Below are 19,874 nucleotides of genomic sequence, written 5' to 3'. Positions count from 1 at the left end.
AATTTGTATGTGCAGTAAGATGTATGTTTTGCTTTTTAGGAGACTAAAAATTAAAGTACCGGTTTATAGATTCCGCTACGGAAGACGTAGCTTCATCGTAAGCAGGACTCAAGTTATAAAATGAAGAACAGCTACACTTTAGCAATAAATCGTACCGTATTCGATCATGCCACAAAAGAAGCAAGTGACAAAAGACAATGAAACGAACTCTGCGGCAATGTAGGATGACTGGAACAGTTTTATAAAAATATTTTGCATACAGTTAATGAAAAATCTGGCGTTGGGATCGAGTCCGCTTCATCAATTTATTCAGACTCAGAGAAACGTGGCCGAGGTGTTACAGATATTTCAGGGAGATGTACGGTGTAATAACGCATGTATGTATCAAAAATTATTCTTGGAAAAGGGTGTCATAAACATGCACATTAATCATACTGTATACACAAGACGTCCCAGGTGGAATGAGAGATGTGTTAGTGTATAACATTACTGGCGATGCGACTAAGTTACTCGTGTTATCTACTTTAGGGTTACACCGAACGACTGTCGTAGTTTAACTGTTTTAACGTAAACTTTGCCAAACTGATGTTGAGCTCTTATTCGAATACAAACGAAGAAGATTTTACAATTTCTTGTTTCACTTCAGATTACGTGACCGAGCAAATTCCGTCAATTCTAAAAATGACTGGCACAGTTAATTTAAAATAGGCGCTTCTTTATCTAACCTACGTTGTAGTTAATCGTCGCTAAAGACCTTGATGTTAAGGGGACGTTCAGCTGTGAGTCCCCTTCTTTCCGTAAATTGATTTCAGAAGTTTAGCTTTCCTGGCACAAGAACTGAATGCTGGTGACCAGTTTCGAGGTAACTGCTCTAGATACATCAAACACACTTGCATCTGCATTACATCCTTAGCTATACTCCGCGAATCGCTGGGAAATGCATGGTCGAGGGTGCATTTCTACTCCTTCCATTCGCGCATGGAGCAAGGCAAGAATGCACATAGGCACTGTACGAACTGGTTTTTGGCTAATTTTATCTGCGCAATCTCTGTGATGACCACGTAGGGGACTGTGGAGTATTCGTGTTTCTTGCCCTGAAAGACGGTTTTCAAGTTTTCTAAGCAGCTTCTAATGCGGAGTGTACGGTGTCTTTCTTATTGTCACCGGTGTTCCTGTTAAGGCCCCCGTAGAGATGAAGCAATTAGACAAACTTTTCGTGTTTTTCAAATCATTTGGCAGTGTGCTATGTTGTTTGTCAATGAATGACTTTGTTTGACATGTTTCAGAGAAATTTTAGTTGGTGACTGATTTGACAAATAAGTTTGAACGTGTACGATTGCGTTTGTCAAAAGAAAAGCCAGTTGTCTGTCTGACTTTGAGACCGTACGAATGTTCTGTCTCGCCGCGAATTTTGATCTGAATCAAATTTTTGTTGCAGTTTATCCCTTTGTAAAGTTAGTTTCCACGATTGTGGAAACTAAAACGATTATAAGGACAAATACAAGAAAGTCGCTGACCAGTACCAAAATGGTAGAGGTGTCCCATCTAAATATTACCCAGCAAGACGTAAAAATAAAAAGAAATCAAAAGTCTGCCCACGATATACAAGCGGAAGTGTAACAAACTCGTATCTCTTAATACTTAATTTATTGCTTCACATGTTTCCATAATATTGTTACTCACTGTTCTAAATCTGTTCCAGTTGCCAAATATCTGAAAGTTATTCGTTAGGGTACTCCAGTAATTACCTTTACATCTGTCGGCTACTAGAAGAACGGAGAACCGACCTCGGGAATGAAGTTTGGGTTCCAGAGAAATGTAGGTACACGTGAGGCAATATTGACCCTAGACGTTTCTTAGAAGATAGGTTGAAAAAAGGCCTATCTCTATTTGTTGCATTTGCAGATTTAGACAAACTTTTGACAATGTAGACTGGAATACACTCTTTGAAATTCTGAATGTATCGGGGGTAAAATACAGGGAGAGAAAGGTTATTTACAACTTACGTGGAAACTAGGTGGCAGTTACAAGAGTCGAAAGGGCGTGAAAGGGAAGCATTGGCTGAGAAGTGAGTGAGACGGGGTTGTAGCCTATCTCCAATGTTATTCAGTCTGTTTGTTCATTGAGCGAGCTGTAAAGAAAACGAAAGAAAGAACTGGACAGGGAATTAGTGTTCAGTGAACTTTGAGGTTTTGTGATGACGTCGTAATTCTGTCAGAGACAGCAATGGGCTTCGAAGAGCAGTTGAAAGGAATGGACTGTATCTTGAAAGGAGAAAATAACATGAACAACAACAAAAGCAAAACAAGGATAATGGAATATAGTCGAATAAAATTAAGTGATTTTGAGGGTTTGGCTTCGAGGAAGTACAGAAAGCGCTTCAGGCTGAGGGGTACAGGATAAGCACAGGACAAGGGTAGACATAGCAATATTCTGTACTGTAAACTGTAGCTGTTAGGAAAGAACCAGAGCGCCAGGCAGTAAAAGAAAGCACTGACGTTCAAACCGTTATAGGTACCGAAGACTGACTGAAGCCGGAGGTAAGTTCAGCGGGAAATTTTACAAAGGCTGGTGGCCGTTTGTTGTTGTTGTCAGAAGTATTTTAGCATGTAGCGAAATTGAAGTATATAGTTCATCTGAATTAGTATAAGTAGAGGTTATACTTGACAACCGGAATAGATCAATAATTCGTTCATTTTACCGCCCTCTCCCCCCCCCCCCCCCCCTCTCCCGCCCAAGACTAAGATGATTCAGTGGCTGAACAGTTGAAAGAAAATTTAAGTCTCATTTCAAATAGATACCCCACCCATACAATTATAGTAGTTGGTGGTGACTTCAGTTTACCTTCGATATGTTGCTGAAAATACATGCTCAAAGACAGTGGTAGGCATAAAACATCGTCAGACGTTGTACTAAATGCTTTCTTCGAAAATTATTTTGAGCAATTAGTTCATAAGCACATTCGGAGTATAAACGGTTGCGAAACATGCTTGACCTCTGAGCGAAAAATCATCCTGAGTAAGTAGGGAGTATCATGACGGATGTAGGGATTAGTGAGCACACGGTCGTTGTAACAAGACTGACCATTGAAAAATCCAAATCCGCCAAACATAACCGCAAGATATATCTGTTTAGCAAAGCAGATAAAAATTCGGTTGATGGCTTTGTAAGAGAAAATCTTTAATCCTTCCAGACCACGTAGGTGTAGACCAGATATGGGCTAAATTCAAAGAAATACCATCGAGGGCGATTATGATATTTATACCGAATAAATTAACAAACGATTGCACTCATCCCCACGGTACAGAAAATAGTGCAAAAACAACGAAGAAAGCACGGCAAATTTAAACGAACGCAAAAACCGCAAAATTGGCGACGTGTTACTGAACCTCGAAACTTAGTCTGGACTTCAATGTGAGATGATATTAGTAGATTCCACAACGATACCATGGCTCGAAATCTGGTAGAAAATCCAAAGAGACTCTGGTCATATATAAAGTGCACCAGCGGCGAGACACAATCAACACCTTCAGTGTGCAGTAGCAACGGTAATGTTACCGATGAAGCGTTACTTAAGCAGAGTCACTAAATATAGTTTTCTGGAATTCTTTCACCAAGGAAGACGAGGTAAATATTCCAGGATTCGAATCAAGAACAACAACCAATATGAGTGACTTAGAAGTAGATGTCTTTGGTGTAGTGAAACTGCTTAAATCACAGGCAAGCCTTCCGGTCCAAATAGCATACCAGTCAGGTTCTTTTCAGAATATTCTGATACAATAGCCCCATACTTAGCAATCCTATACAACCAGTGCCACATCGAAAGATCTGTAAGTAAAGACTGGAAGGTTCTACAGGCCATACCAATACTCCAGAATGGAAATAGGAATTTCAGACCCATATCACTGACGTCGATTTATAGACTAATTTTGGAACGTATACTGTAGTCGATCATTGTGAATTACCTCGAAGGAAATGGTCTATTGACACATAGCACGGATTCAGAAAATATCGTTCTTGTGAAACACAACTAGCTCTTTATATGCGCGAAGTAATGAGTGCTATCGGCAGCGATCACAATTTGATTCCATATTTCTGATCCCTGAGATTTTTGACACCGCTCCGCACAAGAGACTTCTAATCAAAGTCATCGAGTAAAACAGAAGTGATATCTGACGTTCCCCAAGAAAGTGTTGTAGAACCTCTGCCGTTCCTAATCTACATAAACGATTTAGGACACAATCTGAGCAGCCCTCTTAGATTTTTTTGCAGATTCTGCTACCATTTACCGTGTAGTAGAGCCTTTAGAATACCGAAACTAAATGCAAAATGACTTAGACACTATATCTGTATGGTGCGAAAAGTGGTAATCGACTGTGGATAAGGTAAAGTGTGAGGTCATCCATATGAGTGCGTAAGGAAATCCGTTAAATTTCGGCTACACGGTATAACACACAAATTTAAAGGCTGTCAGTTCAACGAAATATCTAGGAATTACAATCCAACTTAAGCTGGAACGATCACATGAATAATGAATGTTGTTGGGAAGGCAAACTAAAGACTGCGTTTTATTGGTAGAACACAAGTTGCAACAGGTTTTCTAAAGAGACTGTCTTCACTGCGCTTTTCCGTCCTCTGCTGTGCGGTATGGGATCCTTACCAGATAGATTTGATGGAGGAGGTCAAAAAAATTCCAAGAAAGGCAGCTCGTTTTGTTTCATCACGAAATAGGGAAGAAAGTGTCAGAGATATGGTAAGGTAGTTGGGGAGGCTATCATTGAAACAAGGTTGTTTTTGGTAGCGATAAGATTTTTTCATAAAATTTTGATCACCAGCTTTGTCCTCTGAATGTGACAATATTTTATTGTCGCCAATCTACAGGAGAAAGCATCGACGTAGTAAAATAAGAGGAGTCAGAGCTCGTAAGGAGTGATTTAAATGCACATTTTTCCCACCCTGCTAGAGTGTGGAACGGTAGAGAAATGTTCTGAACATGGTTCGGAGGACCTTCTGCCCGGCATTTTAAGGGTGAATCACAGATAAGTCACGTAGATTAGGAAATGAAACACTAAAGGTATCAGATGAGTTTTGTTTTGGGTAGCAAAATAAATGATCAAGACTGCTGTAGAGAGGATATAAAATGTCGTTTGGCTGGGGCAAGCAAAACGTTTCTGAAAAAGAGAAATTTGTTAACATCGAATATTAATTTAAGTGTTAGGAAGTCTTTCCTGAAAGTATTTGTCTGGAGTGTCATTTTGTGTGGAAATGATGATAAGCATTTCAGACAAGAAAAGAACAGAAGCTGTGTTGAATTTTATGGGGAAATTTTCGTTCTCCGAAACATTTGTGAGCATACATGCTCGATAATTCTAGAATGGATGAACATCCACGACAGAGGCCTATAATTGTATCTATCTAACCACCTTTCTTGGAAACGGGAATGATTTACACTTTTCTTCCAATCACTTGGTAACCTTCGAGGCCCCAGCGATTTACGATGATCTTCTGTTTTGACATAATCTCTGTAGAATCTCATCGATATTTTGTGGGTCCAGATGTCTTTCCATTGTTGAATCAATTTAATTGTATTTATATTCCACGATCACTTAGGTCAATATTTGCCACAATGCCATCAGTACGTCTATCCTGCTAACAATGACGCACATGAACGGGTAGATACCGTGCTCCTTCTTTCTTTTAAGGTCTTCAATCTTTGGAACTGTTCGATGCGGCTCGCCCCGAATTCCTCTCTTGTCTCAACCTCTTCACTCGGATTAGCACTTGCCTCCTACCTCCTCAACTGTTGGTTGGATGTATTCGAGTCTGTCTTTCCCTGCAGTTTTTACCCTTTACAGCTCCCTCTAGTACCATGGAAGTTATTCCCTGATGTCTCAACAGATGTCCTGTCACCCTGTCCCTTCTTCTTGTCAGTTTTTTTCACGTGTTCCTTTCTTCGCTAATTATACAGAGAACCATCTCATGCCGTATCTTATCAGCCCGTCTAATTTTTAACATCCTTCTGTAGCACAACATCTGAAACGCTTCGATTCTCTTCTTTCCTGTTTTTGCCACAGTCCATTTTTCACTACTATAGAATGCTATGCTCCGAACGTACATTCTCAGAAATTTCTTCCTCATATTAAGGCCTATGTTTGGTACTAGCAGACTACGCTTGAGAAGGAATGCCTTTTTTCCAGTGTTAGTCTGCCTTTTATGTCCTCCTTGCTTCATCCAACATAAGTTTTTTGCTCCACGTGTAGCAGAATTCCTTTACTTCGTCTACTTCATGGTTCTCGATTTTGATTTTAAGTTTGCAGCTAATATCATTTCTGCTGTTCTTCATTAATTTATTTTCTCTATTTTATTCTCAGTCCACATTCTATACTCGTTAGCCTGTTCATTCTACAGCAGCTCCTTTAATTCTTTTCTACTTTCACTGAGGGTAGCATTGGCATCAGCGATTTTTATCATTGGTATCGTTCATACTGAATTGTAATCCCACTCTTGAAATTTTCTTTATTTTTGTCATTGCTTCTTCATTGTAAAGATTGAACTGTAGGGACGAAATACATCCCTGTGTTACACTCGGTTTAATCCGAGCAATTATTTCTTGGTTTGCCATTACTATTGTTGGTTCTTGTAGATATCGTATATTATCCGTCTTTCCCTATAACTTACTCCTATTTTTCTCAGAATCTCCCACTCCTTGCACCATTTTATACTGTCGAACGACTTTTTTTAAGTAGACAAAACTCTACGAACGCGTCTTCATTATTCTTAAGTCTTGCTTTCGCTATCAATGACGTCAGAACTCTCTGATGCCCTTACCTTTTTCTAAAGCCAAACCGATCGTCATCTAACAGATCACCAATTTTCTTTTCCAATCTTCTGTGTATTACTCTTGTCAGCAAATTGGATGGGTGAGCTATTAAGATGACTGCGCGATTGTTCTCGCACTATCTGCACTTGCTACATTCGAGATTGTGCGGATGATATTTTTCGAAAGTCTGATGGTATGCCTCAAGTCTCATAGATTGTAAACACCAATTTGCATAGTCGCGTGCTTACAACGTCACCGAATGATTTTATAAATTCCGAAGAAATGTTGTCTATACGTTATCCCTTATTTTATTGAGTCTACCAAAGCTATATTAAACTCTAAGCATAAAACAGGATCACCAACATCTTTCATATCGACTCCCATTTGTTGTTCAGTCACGTTATCAGACAAGTCCTCATGCTCGTAGAGGCCTTCAATATACTATTTCCACCTGTTCGCTCTGTCACCTGCAGTTGATAGTGAATTTTCCATTGCGCTCTTAACCCACGCAATACTAAGGAAGGGATACTTTATGCCTACCTTTTGAAAATAGTGAAATCTACTCAGATACTTTATTTTTTAAAATTTTGCAAATAATATTTATTGTTTTTAATGAAGTCTTCTTCCGGATTCTGTGATTGTTGTTTTACATTTTTCGCTTATGCTTAGTCGGAAAATTTAAGTTTAAGGGAGTTGGTCATTAAGTCTCTCCCCCTCCCCGCGCCCTTGGTACGACTTCCCAAAACGGCCGTCTTACTCCACAAATATAGCATTACGTGACCTTAGAAAGCATGGACATAGTATTTCTCTCGGTTGACAGCAACAATGGTCTCAACAATGATTCATTTCCCTCTGGTCCTTTATTGTTTCCTGTTCAGTGGTACTTAGTCCACTGTTAGATACAACTGTAATTGAAAATGTAACGACAGTCACTTGCTGAAGGAGAAATATCGCAGATTTTGGAAAAATCTACAGATTCTCAAATTGAACGTGATGAAACCGACTATGTAGTGAACGAACCTTAAGAGGAATGTGTTGTGCACGAGGATATGGACCAGGGGCGGATCCAGGATCTCGGTCAGGCGGGGGCAAATTTTTTGGTATCTGCCTTCACAAAAATTAATTCCAAATAAAATCTTTAATACTCTATATGCGCGCACACACACACGCATTATATATATATATATATATATATATATATATATATATATATATATATATGTGTGTGTGTGTGTGTTGTTGTTGTTGTTGTGGCCTTCAGTCCTGAGACTGGTTTGATGTAGCTCTCCATGCTACTCTATTCTGTGCAAGCTTCTTCATCTCCCTGTACCTACTGCAACCTGCATCCTTCTGAATTTGCATAGTGTATTCATCTCTTGGTCTCCCTCTACGATTTTTACCCTCCACACTGCCCTCCAATACTGAATTGGTGATCCCTTGATGCCTCAACACATGTCCTACCAACCGATCCCTTCTTCTAGTTAAGTTGTGCCACAAACTTCTCTCCTCTCCAATCCTATTCAATACTTCCTCATTAGTTACGTGATCTACACATCTAATCTTCAGCATTCTTCTGTAGCACCACATTTCGAAAGCTTCTATTCTCTTCTTGTCCATACTATTATATATATATATATATATATATATATATATATATATATATATATATATATATGTGTGTGTATACTTCTTTGTTTAATTGTGTATCGATATGTGTTAAGTGTGTTTAATGAAATGAATTACTTCATTCCCTAAAACATATTCTTCAAAGACGACAGGTGTACTTGAAAAACTCTGTTTGTCTGCTAATGTAAAATAATCTATAAAAATGTTCATTTGTTTCCATTCTTAAATCTTCGAAATTAGTTCACCAATTGCTTTCATGTGACAGAATGTTGCCATCGAATTCGCGCACGTGTTTATACGCAGCAATGACGACACAACTGCGAAAAGTTATAATAGGGTATTTGACTGTGTTCAGGAAATCATCTTATATTGTTAATTACGTCATTTTATGCTAATAATAAGCTGTTTTTCCTCATGAATGTAAATACTAACAATAAGAAATTTCTTTCTTTCTTCGTGTAAAAAGATAAGAAATAAAATAAAAATGTAAAAGTATAAATAAAATGAAATTTAATATTAAATATGTATATTCACAATACTGCTCTTAAATATTAAATTCTAATCTCCTTTTACGGACGCTTTTTGAAAATCTTGTAATTACTTTTTCTACGTCTACAGGAATCTGGTAATGAATATGCACAAGTGCAAGACCAAGGAGGCGATTTTCATTCATCGATGTTCTTAAATAAGCAGATTCTTCCTTGTACTCCGGCAATTTCCTTGGCTATTTGCAAACAGCAACTTGTTACTTCAAGATTTGACTTCCGAAATAAGCAAACAGTTTAGAGCAAAGCCACAACTCTAACACTGTTAAGAAATTCATGCCTTTTTCAGATTGCGATAGAAGCATACGCTTAGTACCTCAGAATAAATTATATTGATGAGGAAAACGTATCTTTCTCAGTCTTTGGAAGGGTTGCCCTTTGCACTTTGGAGAAAGAGAAATGAATCTGAGTTTTCTAGATTTCAGTATCTGTTTGAATCTGCTGACCGTAACATTTATATTCTTACCGTATGAGAGAATGGGTTGTGAATGAATCCACAGACGTTATTTTCGTGTACATTATTACATTTGGCTAATTATCGTTTGTTCACATACCGCATCAGAAGTGAGAAGAAAGCCAAAATGGGGGAGAAGCGTTCATCCAAATCGAAAACGTGCAGTTGCAGAATAAAAGGGACTGTCGTAAGGTTCACACTATTTGCAACTAATGAGAATATTTTCAAGTATTCCTTCGGTGTTCATCGCTTAATTATCAACACCATCTCTTTGCAAATTGCCACTAGAAACAAAATCTTACATACGCACTGCGGGGAAAGTGCTAAAAAAGGAACACAGATCGCTCATGCCTTAGCGAATAGTTGTTTCTTCTGTAGTTTATTCGCTAAATGGAAGAGGTTTCAAGGTCTCTTTTTGAATTGTTACATCAAACTGCGTGTCACTGTTTACATCTTCGACTTCGAGTAAAACATACTAGATAGGCCGACGTAATCAGCCCTTAAAGCAGTCGAAGAAAAAAAGATCGGTCACGCACCAGGGGGGGGGGGGGGGGTGCAATTGCCCCAGTTGCCCCCCCCCCCCCTTGGACCCGCCCCTGCCCTGATATGGACAGTGATGGAGTACCTACACATGCTGAGGATGGAACTTTGGGCACCTGAAACTGATGACGACGCAGCTTGAAGCACTGGAAAAATTTATAGCTTCAAACTTCTTCACATTAGAAGACGAATAGCACAAAACATAGTCACAGAAAGAGAAGGCATAAGAGACGAAGGTACATCTACATCTACATTTATACTCCGCAAGCCACCCAACGGTGGGTGGCGGAGGGCACTGTACGTGCCACTGTCATTACCTCCCTTTCCTGTTCCAGTCGCGTATGGTTCGCGGGAAGAAAGACTGCCGGAAAGCCTCCGTGCGCGCTTGAATCTCTCTAATTTTACATTCGTGATCTCCTCTGGAGGTATAAGCGGGAGGAAGCAATACATTCGATACCTAATCCAGAAACGCACCCTCTCGAAACCTGGACAGCAAGCTACACCGCGATGCAGAGCGCCTCTCTTGCAGAGTCTGCCACTTGAGTTTGCTAAACATCTCGTAACGCTATCACGCTTACCAAATAACCCTGTGACGAAACGCACCGCTCTTATTTGGATCTTCTCTATCTCCTCCGTCAACCTGATCTGGTACGGATCCCACACTGATGAGTAATACTCAAGTATAGGTCGAACGAGTGTTTTGTAAGCCACCTCCTTTGTTGATGGACTACATTTTCTAAGGACTCTCCCAATGAATCTCAACCTGGTACGCACCTTACCAACAATTAATTTTATATGATCATTCCACTTCAAATCGTTCCGCACGCATACTCCCAGATATTTTACAGAAGTAACTGCTACTAGTGTTTGTTCCGCTGTCGTATAACCATACAATAAAGGATCCTTCTTTCTATGTATTCGCAATACATTACATTTGTCTATGTTAAGGGTCAGTTGCCACTCCCTGCACCAAGTGCCTATCCGCTGCAGATCTTCTTGCATTTCGCTACAATTTTCTAATGCTGCAACTTCTCTGTATACTACAGCATCATCCGCGAAAAGCCGCATGGAACTTCCGACACTATCTACTTGGTCATTTACATATATTGTGAAAAGCAATGGTCCCATAACACTCCCCTGTGGCACGCCAGAGGTTACTTTAACGTCTGTAGACGTCTCTCCATTGAGAACAACATGCTGTGTTCTGTTTGCTAAAAACTCTTCAATCCAGCCACACAGCTGGTCTGATATTCCGTAAGCTCTTACTTTGTTTATCAGGCGACAGTGCGGAACTGTATCGAACGCCTTCCGGAAGCAAAATAGCATCTGCCTGGTAGCCTGTATCTAATATTTTCTGGGTCTCATGAACAAATAAAGCGAGTTGGGTCTCAAACGATCGCTGTTTCCGGAATCCATATTGATTCCTACAGAGTAGATTCTGGGTTTCCAGAAACGACATGATATGTGAGCAAAAAACGTGTTCTAAAATTCTACAACAGATCGACGTCAGAGATATGTTGTTGTTGTGGTCTTCAGTCCTGAGACTGGTTTGATGCAGCTCTCCATGCTACTCTATCCTGTGCAGGCTTCTTCATCTCCCAGTACCTACTGCAGCCTACATCCTTCTGAATCTGCTTAGTGTATTCATCTCTTGGTCGCCCTCTACGATTTTTACCCTCCACGCTGCCCTCCAATACTAACTTGGTGATCCCTTGATGGCTCAGAACATGTCCTACCAACCGATCCCTTCTTCTAGTCAAGTTGTGCCACAAACTCCTCTTCTCCCCAATCCTATTCAATACCTCCTCATTAGTTATGTGATCTACCCATCCAATCTTCAGCATTCTTCTGTAGCATCACATTTCGAAAGCTTCTATTCTCTTCTTGTCCAAACTATTTATCGTCCATGTCTCACTTCCATACATGGCTACGCTCCATACAAATACTTTCAGAAACGACTTCCTGACACTTAAATCTATATTCCATGTTAACAAATTTGTCTTCTTCAGAAACGCTTTCCTTGCCATTGCTAGTCTACATTTTATATCCTCTCTACTTCGACCATCATCAGTTATTTTGCTCCCCAAAGAGCAAAACTCGTTTACTACTTTGTAAGTGTCACATTTCCTAATCTAATTCCCTCAGCGTCACCCGACCTAATTCGACTACATTCCCTTATCCTCGTTTTGCTTTTGTTGATGTTCATCTTATATCCTCCTTTCAAGACACTATCCATTCCGTTCGGCTGCTCCTCCAGGTCCTTTGCTGTCTCTGACAGAATTACAATGTCATCGGCGAACCTCAAAGTTTTTATTTCTTCTCCATGGATTTTAATACCTACTCCAAATATTTCTTTTGTTTCCTTCACTGCTTGCTCAATATACAGATTGAATAACATCGGGGAGAGGCTACAACCCTGCCTCACTCCCTTCCCAACCTCTGCTTCCCTTTCATGTCCCTCGACTCTTATAACTGCCATCTGGTTCCTGTACAAATTGAAAATAGCCTTTCACTCCCTGTATTTTACTCCTGCCACCTTCAGAATTTGAAAGAGAGTATTCCAGTCAACATTGTCAAAAGCTTTCTCTAAGTCTACAAATTCTAGAAACGTAGGTTTACCTTTCCTTAATCTAGCTTCTAAGATAAGTCGTAGGGTCAGTATTGCCTCACGTGTTCCAACCTTTCTACGGAATCCAAACTGATCTTCCCCGAGTTCGGCTTCTACTAGTTTTTTCCATTCGTCTGTAAAGAATTCGCGTTAGTATTTTGCAGCCGTGACTTATTAAACTGATAGTTCGGTTATTTTCACATCTGTCAACACCTGCTTTCTTTGGGATTGGAATTATTATATTCTTCTTGAAGTCTGAGGGTATTTCGCCTGTCTCATACGTCTTGCTCACCAGATGGTAGAGTTTTGTCGGGACTGGCTCTCCCAAGGCTGTCAGTAGTTCTAATGGAATGTTGTCTACTGCTGGGGCCTTGTTTCTACTTAGATCTTTCAGTGCCCTGTCAAACGCTTCACGCAGTATCGTATCTCTCATTTCATCTTCATCTACATCCTCTTCCATTTCCATAATACTGTCCTCAAGTACATCGCCCTTGTATAGACCCTCTATATACTCCTTCCACCTTTCTGCTTTCCCTTCTTTGCTTAGAACTGGGTTTCCATCTGAGCTCTTGATATTCATACAAGTGGCTCTCTTTTCTCCAAAGGTCTCTGTAATTTTCCTGTAGGCAGTATCTATCTTACCCCTAGGTAGATAAGACTCTACATCCTTACATTTGTCCTCTAGCCATCCCTGCTTAGCCATTTTGCACTTCCTGTCGTTCTCATTTTTGAGACGTTTGTATTCCTTTTTGCCTGCTTCATTAACTGCGTTTTTATATTTTCTCCTTTCATCAATTAAATTCAATATTTCTTCTGTTACCCACGGATTTCTACTAGCACTCATCTTTTTACCTACTTGATCCTCTGCTGCCTTCACTACTTCATCCCTCAGAGCTACCCATTCTTCTTCTACTGTATTTCTTTCCCCCTTCCTGTCAATTGTTCCCTTATGCTCTCCCTGAAACTCTGTACAACCTCTGGTTTAGTCAGTTTATCCAGGTCCCATCTCCTTAAATTCCCACCTTTTTGCAGTTTCTTCAGTTTTAATCTACAGCTCATAATCAATAGATTGTGGTCAGAGTCCACATCTGCCCCGGGAAATGTCTTACAATTTAAAACCTGGTTCCTAAATCTCTGTCTTACCATTATATAATCTATCTGAATCCTGTCAGTATCTCCAGGCTTCTTCCATGTGTACAACCTTCTTTTATGATTCTTGAACCAAGTGTTAGCTGTGATTAAGTTGTGCTCTGTGCAAAATTCTACCAGGTGGCTTCTTCTTTCATTTCTTACCCCCAATCCATATTCACCTACTAGATACTAGGTCTATAGTTTTGTGCATCTGCTCGACGACCCTTCTTGAAGACTGGGACTACCTGTGCTCTTTTTCAATCATTTGGAACCTTCCGTTCCTCTAGAGACTTGCGGTACATGGCTGTTAGAAGAGGGGCAAGTTCTTTCGTGTACTCTGTGTAGAATCGAATTGGTATCGCGTCAGGTCCAGTGGACTTTCCTCCGTTGAGTGATTCCAGTTGCTTTTCTATTCCTTGGACACTTATTTCGAAGTTAGCCATTTTTTCGTTTGTGCGAGGATTTAGAGAAGGGACTGCAGTGCGGTCTTCCTCTGTGAAACAGCTTTGGAAAAAGGTGTTTAGTATTTCAGCTTTACTAGTGTCATCCTCTGTTTCAATGCAATCGTCATCCCGGAGTGTTTGGATATGCTGTTTCGAGCCACTTACTGATTTAACGTAAGACCAGAACTTCCTAGGATTTTCTGTCAAGTCGGTACATAGAATTTTACTTTCGAATTCACTGAACGCTTCACGCATAGCCCTCCTTACGCTAACTTTGACATCGTTTAGCTTCTGTTTGTCTGAGAGGTTTCGGCTGCGTTTAAACTTGCAGTGAAGCTCTCTTTGCTTTCTTAACTTTGTTGTTGAACCACGGTGGGCTTTTCCCGTCCCTCACAGTTTTACTCGGCACGTACCTTTCTAAAACGCATTTTCCGATTGCCTTGAACTTTTCCCATAAACACTCGACATTGTCAGTGTCGGAACAGAAATTTTCGTTTTAATCTGTTAGGTAGTCTGAAATCTGCCTTCTATTACTCTTGCTAAACAGATAAACCTTCCGCCTTTTTTTATATTCCTATTTACTTCCATATTGAGGGATGCTGCACGACCTTATGATCACTGATTCCCTGTTCTGCGCTTACAGTGTCAAAGAGTTCGGGTCTGTTTCTTATCAGTAGGTCCAAGATGTTATCTCCACGAGTCGGTTCTCTGTTTAATTGCTCGAGGTAATTTTCGGATAGTGCACTCAGTATAATGTCACTCGATGCTCTGTCCCTACCACCCGTCCTAAATATCTGAGTGTCCCAGTCTATATCTGGTAAATTGAAATCTCCACCTAAGACTATAACATGCTGAGAAAATTTATGTGAAATATATTCCAGATTTTCTCTCAGTTGTTCTGCCACTAATGCTGCTGAGTCGGGAGGTCGGTAAAAGGAGCCAATTATTAACCTAGCTCGGTTGTTGGGTGTAACCCCCACCCATAATAATTAACAGGAACTATCCACTTCTACACTCCTGGAAATGGAAAAAAGAACACATTGACACCGGTGTGTCAGACCCACCATACTTGCTCCGGACACTGCGAGAGGGCTGTACAAGCAATGATCACACGCACGGCACAGCGGACACACCAGGAACCGCGGTGTTGGCCGTCGAATGGCGCTAGCTGCGCAGCATTTGTGCACCGCCGCCGTCAGTGTCAGCCAGTTTGCCGTGGCATACGGAGCTCCATCGCAGTCTTTAACACTGGTAGCATGCCGCGACAGCGTGGACGTGAACCGTATGTGCAGTTGATGGACTTTGAGCGAGGGCATATAGTGGGCATGCGGGAGGCCGGGTGGACGTACTGCCGAATTGCTCAACACGTGGGGCGTGAGGTCTCCACAGTACATCGATGTTGTCGCCAGTGGTCGGCGGAAGGTGCACGTGCCCGTCGACCTTGGACCGGACCGCAGCGACGCACGGATGCACGCCAAGACCGTAGGATCCTACGCAGTGCCGTAGGGGACCGCACCGCCACTTCCCAGCAAATTAGGGACACTGTTGCTCCTGGGGTATCGGCGAGGACCATTCGCAACCGTCTCCATGAAGCTGGGCTACGGTCCCGCACACCGTTAGGCCGTCTTCCGCTCACGCCCCAACATCGTGCAGCCCGCCTCCAGTGGTGTCGCGACAGGCGTGAATGGAGGGACGAATGGAGACGCGTCGTCTTCAGCGATGAGAGTCGCTTCTGCCTTGGTGCCAATGATGGTCGTATGCGTGTTTGGCGCCGTGCAGGTGAGCGCCACAATCAGGATTGCATACGACCGAGGCACACAGGGCCAACACCCGGCATCATGGTGTGGGGAGCGATCTCCTACACTGGCCGTACACCACTGGTGATCGTCGATGGGACACTGAATAGTGCATGGTACATCCTAACCGTCATCGAACCCATCGTTCTACCATTCCTAGACCGGCAAGGGAACTTGCTATTCCAACAGGACAATGCACGTCCGCATGTATCCCGTGCCACCCAACGTGCTCTAGAAGGTGTAAGTCAACTACCCTGGCCAGCAAGATCTCCGGATCTGTCCCCCATTGAGCATGTTTGGGACTGGATGAAGCGTCGTCTCACGCGGTCTGCACATCCAGCACGAACGCTGGTCCAACTGAGGCGCCAGGTGGAAATGGCATGGCAAGCCGTTCCACAGGACTACATCCAGCATCTCTACGATCGTCTCCATGGGAGAATAGCAGCCTGCATTGCTGCGAAAGGTGGATATACACTGTACTAGTGCCGACATTGTGCATGCTCTGTTGCCTGTGTCTATGTGCCTGTGGTTCTGTCAGTGTGATCATGTGATGTATCTGACCCCAGGAATGTGTCAATAAAGTTTCCCCTTCCTGGGACAATGAATTCACGGTGTTCTTATTTCAATTTCCAGGAGTGTACTTAACTACAGGATAAATTACTTCTAACAACGACAAACACGCCACCACCGGTTGCATGCAGTCTATCCTTTCTATACACCGTCTGTGCCTTTGTAAAAATTTCGGCAGAATTTATCTCTGGCTTCAGCCAGCTTTCCGTACCTATAACGATTTCAGCTTCGGTGCTTTCTATCAGCGCTTGAAGTTCCGGTACCTTACCAATGCAGCTTCAATAGTTTACAATTAGAATAGCGAATGCTGCTTGGTCCCCGCATGCCCTGACTTTGACCCACACCCTTTGAGGCTGTTGCCCTTTCTGTACTTGCCCGAGGCCATCTAAGATTTAAAAAAAAAAAAAAAAAAAAAAAAAAAAAAACCGCCCAGTCTACGCCACACAACCCCTGCTACCCGTGTAGCCGCCTGCTGCGTGTAGTGGACTCCTGACCTATCCAGCGGAAACCGAAAAAAGTTGGAACAATAACAATCATTTGAAAAGCTTCTGTCTCCCGAAATTGTCAGCATCATAATAAAGCATACCAATGAACAGGCACTGAGGCAGAAAATACCCAAGACAGACTTGAATTCATGGCATATATAGGGCTATTTATTATTATGGGGAAGGAAAACGAGAATAATTCACCTGTTACAGATTTATGGTCCTACACTTGAGAGAGGTTTGTTTATACAGCTACCATGAGCCGAGCCAGATTCCAGCAGCTTACTAAAATACTAAGATTTGATGACCGAGAATCGTGAAGCGATCGCAGGAAACGTGGTAATTTGCTGCAATACGAGAAGTTTTTGATGAAATGAATGAATCACTGCCAACCTTGCAGTTGGTTACGGTAAGATAAAAATGTTCCCTATCTGTGCTACATACTGTAGTGATATTTCAATCAAAAGTTGCAGATATTCCACACACAAATAAGACGAGAATGTGCTATGTCTCACAACAGAACACGACAGAGCCCGTATTACTGACCAGCATTAACGCACACCAAAAATAAACTCAGAAAAAAGTGACCATTGATGCTTATGTAGTATCGCAACTCACAGATGCTACAAGTACATATCAGTTGTTTACATCAAACGATACAGTTTATCAGTCAGTAATATTTCATGACATTTTCACTGTAGAAATTTTTCAAATTAGAACTAATAGCTATTTAAATAATTATAATAATAGATTTGAATCATTTCAAAAATTTCGTTCATTAAATTGAACACAACTTTTCACGATTTTAAATAACTTCGGAACATATATTTTAGTATCTTTGTACCCAAGTACAATAATTTTCTATAATATATTTAATGGCCGGCCGTTGTGACCGAGCGGTTGTAGGCGCTTCAGTCCGGAACCGCGCTGCTGCTACGGTCGCAGGTTCGAATCCTGCCTCGGGCTTGGTTTTGTGTGATGTCCTTAGGTTAGTTACGTTTAAGTAGTTCTAAGTCTATGGGACTGATGACCTCAGAAGTTAAGTCCCATAGTGCTCAGAGCCATTTGAAGAAGTTTGTCGTGAAAATAGTGTCATTGATTCGTTTCATTACATCTTGGATCCCAGACTTGTTATGTAGTAAGGCATATCACTAACAACAGTTGCATTGGGAGACATCTTGTCGTACTAGGAGGTTGTAATTAAAGTGCAGCTATTCATGGAGGTCCAGCATGGGTTGTAATTATCATATGGCAGCGAAACTTGATAGATACACTAATGCGTTAATGTGGAACCGATATACGCTGGAAAAAAATAGTTACAATTTTGGCCACCAGGTGCAAATCTGGCGCTGCACAGCATCTCGTCGACGTCTCCGGTGCTCGTATTGAACAAACTGTCCAAGTGACAGTTAGTAATAAAATAAACATTACGCCTTTCTCACTTGTTCGACTTTTCTGCTCACATCCTTTTCCTAATTTATTATGTATCTTAACATTTCCATATGTCCTTTTTGCATTCGCATCGCCAGATTTGCACCTGCCGGTCATAATTGGAACTAATTTTTCACAACATAAATCGGTTCCGCATTAACGCGTTAGAATATGTACCACGTTTCCCTGCCATACGTTAATAACGGCCCACACTGGACGTCTGTCAGTAGCTGCGCTTTAATTGTAACCCCTCGCTACGTTTTTGACAGGCTGTCTTTTGCGTGGAATGGAATACGGGACATATTGAATGAACGCCGCGTCCTCTGCCTCAGGGTCTGCACAGAAGACGGCGGCGGCACTACTGGAGGCGCGCGTGTCTGAGCAGTGCCACGGCTACTACGCGTGGGCGGTGGCGCTGGCGGTGCTGCTGTCTCTGGCCGTGGCGGCGCTCGCCGCACTCGTCTGGCTGCATAGGGCGCCGCGGCGCTGCTGGCCCGGGGGCGGCGCCGTCGCCGGCGACGCGTCCATCGTGCGCATCAGCAACGGGCCGCGCCGGGCCGCCGGCGGCGGCAGCGACGGGGACCACATCGCCATTCTCAATGAGGAGTGACGGGCGCCTTGCTGGCTCACCTCTGTTCAGTCTCCTGCCGTCCAGATGGCAGCACGAGCGCGGCGCTCTGCACTCAGGCACCAAAGACAGTCTGTTCAGTAGCTCCTAGTGAAAATATGTGTGACGTGAGCGATCTGCTACGTACAGCTGAACATTATTGCGAAATGCGCACTGGACGTCAAACCCACTCTGGTGGAGCATATACCAATTATCTGACAATTTCAAAACAAATGCACGAGTGAACAGCTTAGCCAAGCAAAGTGTGTATGTGGTTAAGATGTGCAACTCTACGCTGTACTGTGCTACTGTGAGTGGGAGAGGAGCTGATGATACATTCCGCACAAACAGAAACTGATAATTGAACAGTCACCATTACTATTCTCCACAAAGAAAGAATACATGTGTATGAGGAATAAAGTTGTCCCAGGAATAGTGAAAATAATTTATTGATGAAATTGGCAAAAAATAAATATGCTATAATACAAATTGTTGTTAATAATTGTCATTGTTTTGTACTCTTTTTTGTTCCTCTGACTGTACGTGTCATACGGGATCAGCAGCATGTTATGCCTTTAGCCAACCCCACTTTCGTTTCATGCATGTGATGACAATGACGCAAGCCTTCAAGCTCACGGAAAGGTACTAGATACCAGGCATGTACTAAGTTTAAATACTACGAAGGCTATCCAGAAACCACAGCGGAACTCGAAATTGTTTTATTTGCAACAGTTAGCTACAATTACCATCAACTTCTCTGCGTAGTAGTTGCTCTGTCATAGACATCCGTCGTAGCATCGTACCAACTTTCCACTACT

At 41.9% G+C, this 19,874-nt stretch overlaps 1 protein-coding gene across 1 annotated transcript in view; it reads left to right on the top strand.

Moving 5' to 3' along the window:
- Window positions 1-19,545, top strand: part of LOC124594824 (platelet glycoprotein V-like) — a 126,941-nt gene extending 107,396 nt beyond the window's left edge. The window contains exon 4 of the mRNA XM_047133267.1: window positions 18,782-19,545. Coding sequence (XP_046989223.1) covers window positions 18,782-19,059 — 278 coding nt within the window. The 3' untranslated portion in view covers window positions 19,060-19,545. The remainder of the gene's footprint in view (window positions 1-18,781) is intronic.
- Window positions 19,546-19,874: the final 329 nt, after the last annotated feature.

Source organism: Schistocerca americana, chromosome 2, assembly GCF_021461395.2.
Source record: "Schistocerca americana isolate TAMUIC-IGC-003095 chromosome 2, iqSchAmer2.1, whole genome shotgun sequence".
Taxonomy (NCBI): Eukaryota; Metazoa; Arthropoda; class Insecta; order Orthoptera; family Acrididae; genus Schistocerca; species Schistocerca americana.
Note: the sequence above shows the minus strand (reverse complement) of the source record. Positions and strands in the feature narration are given on the sequence as shown.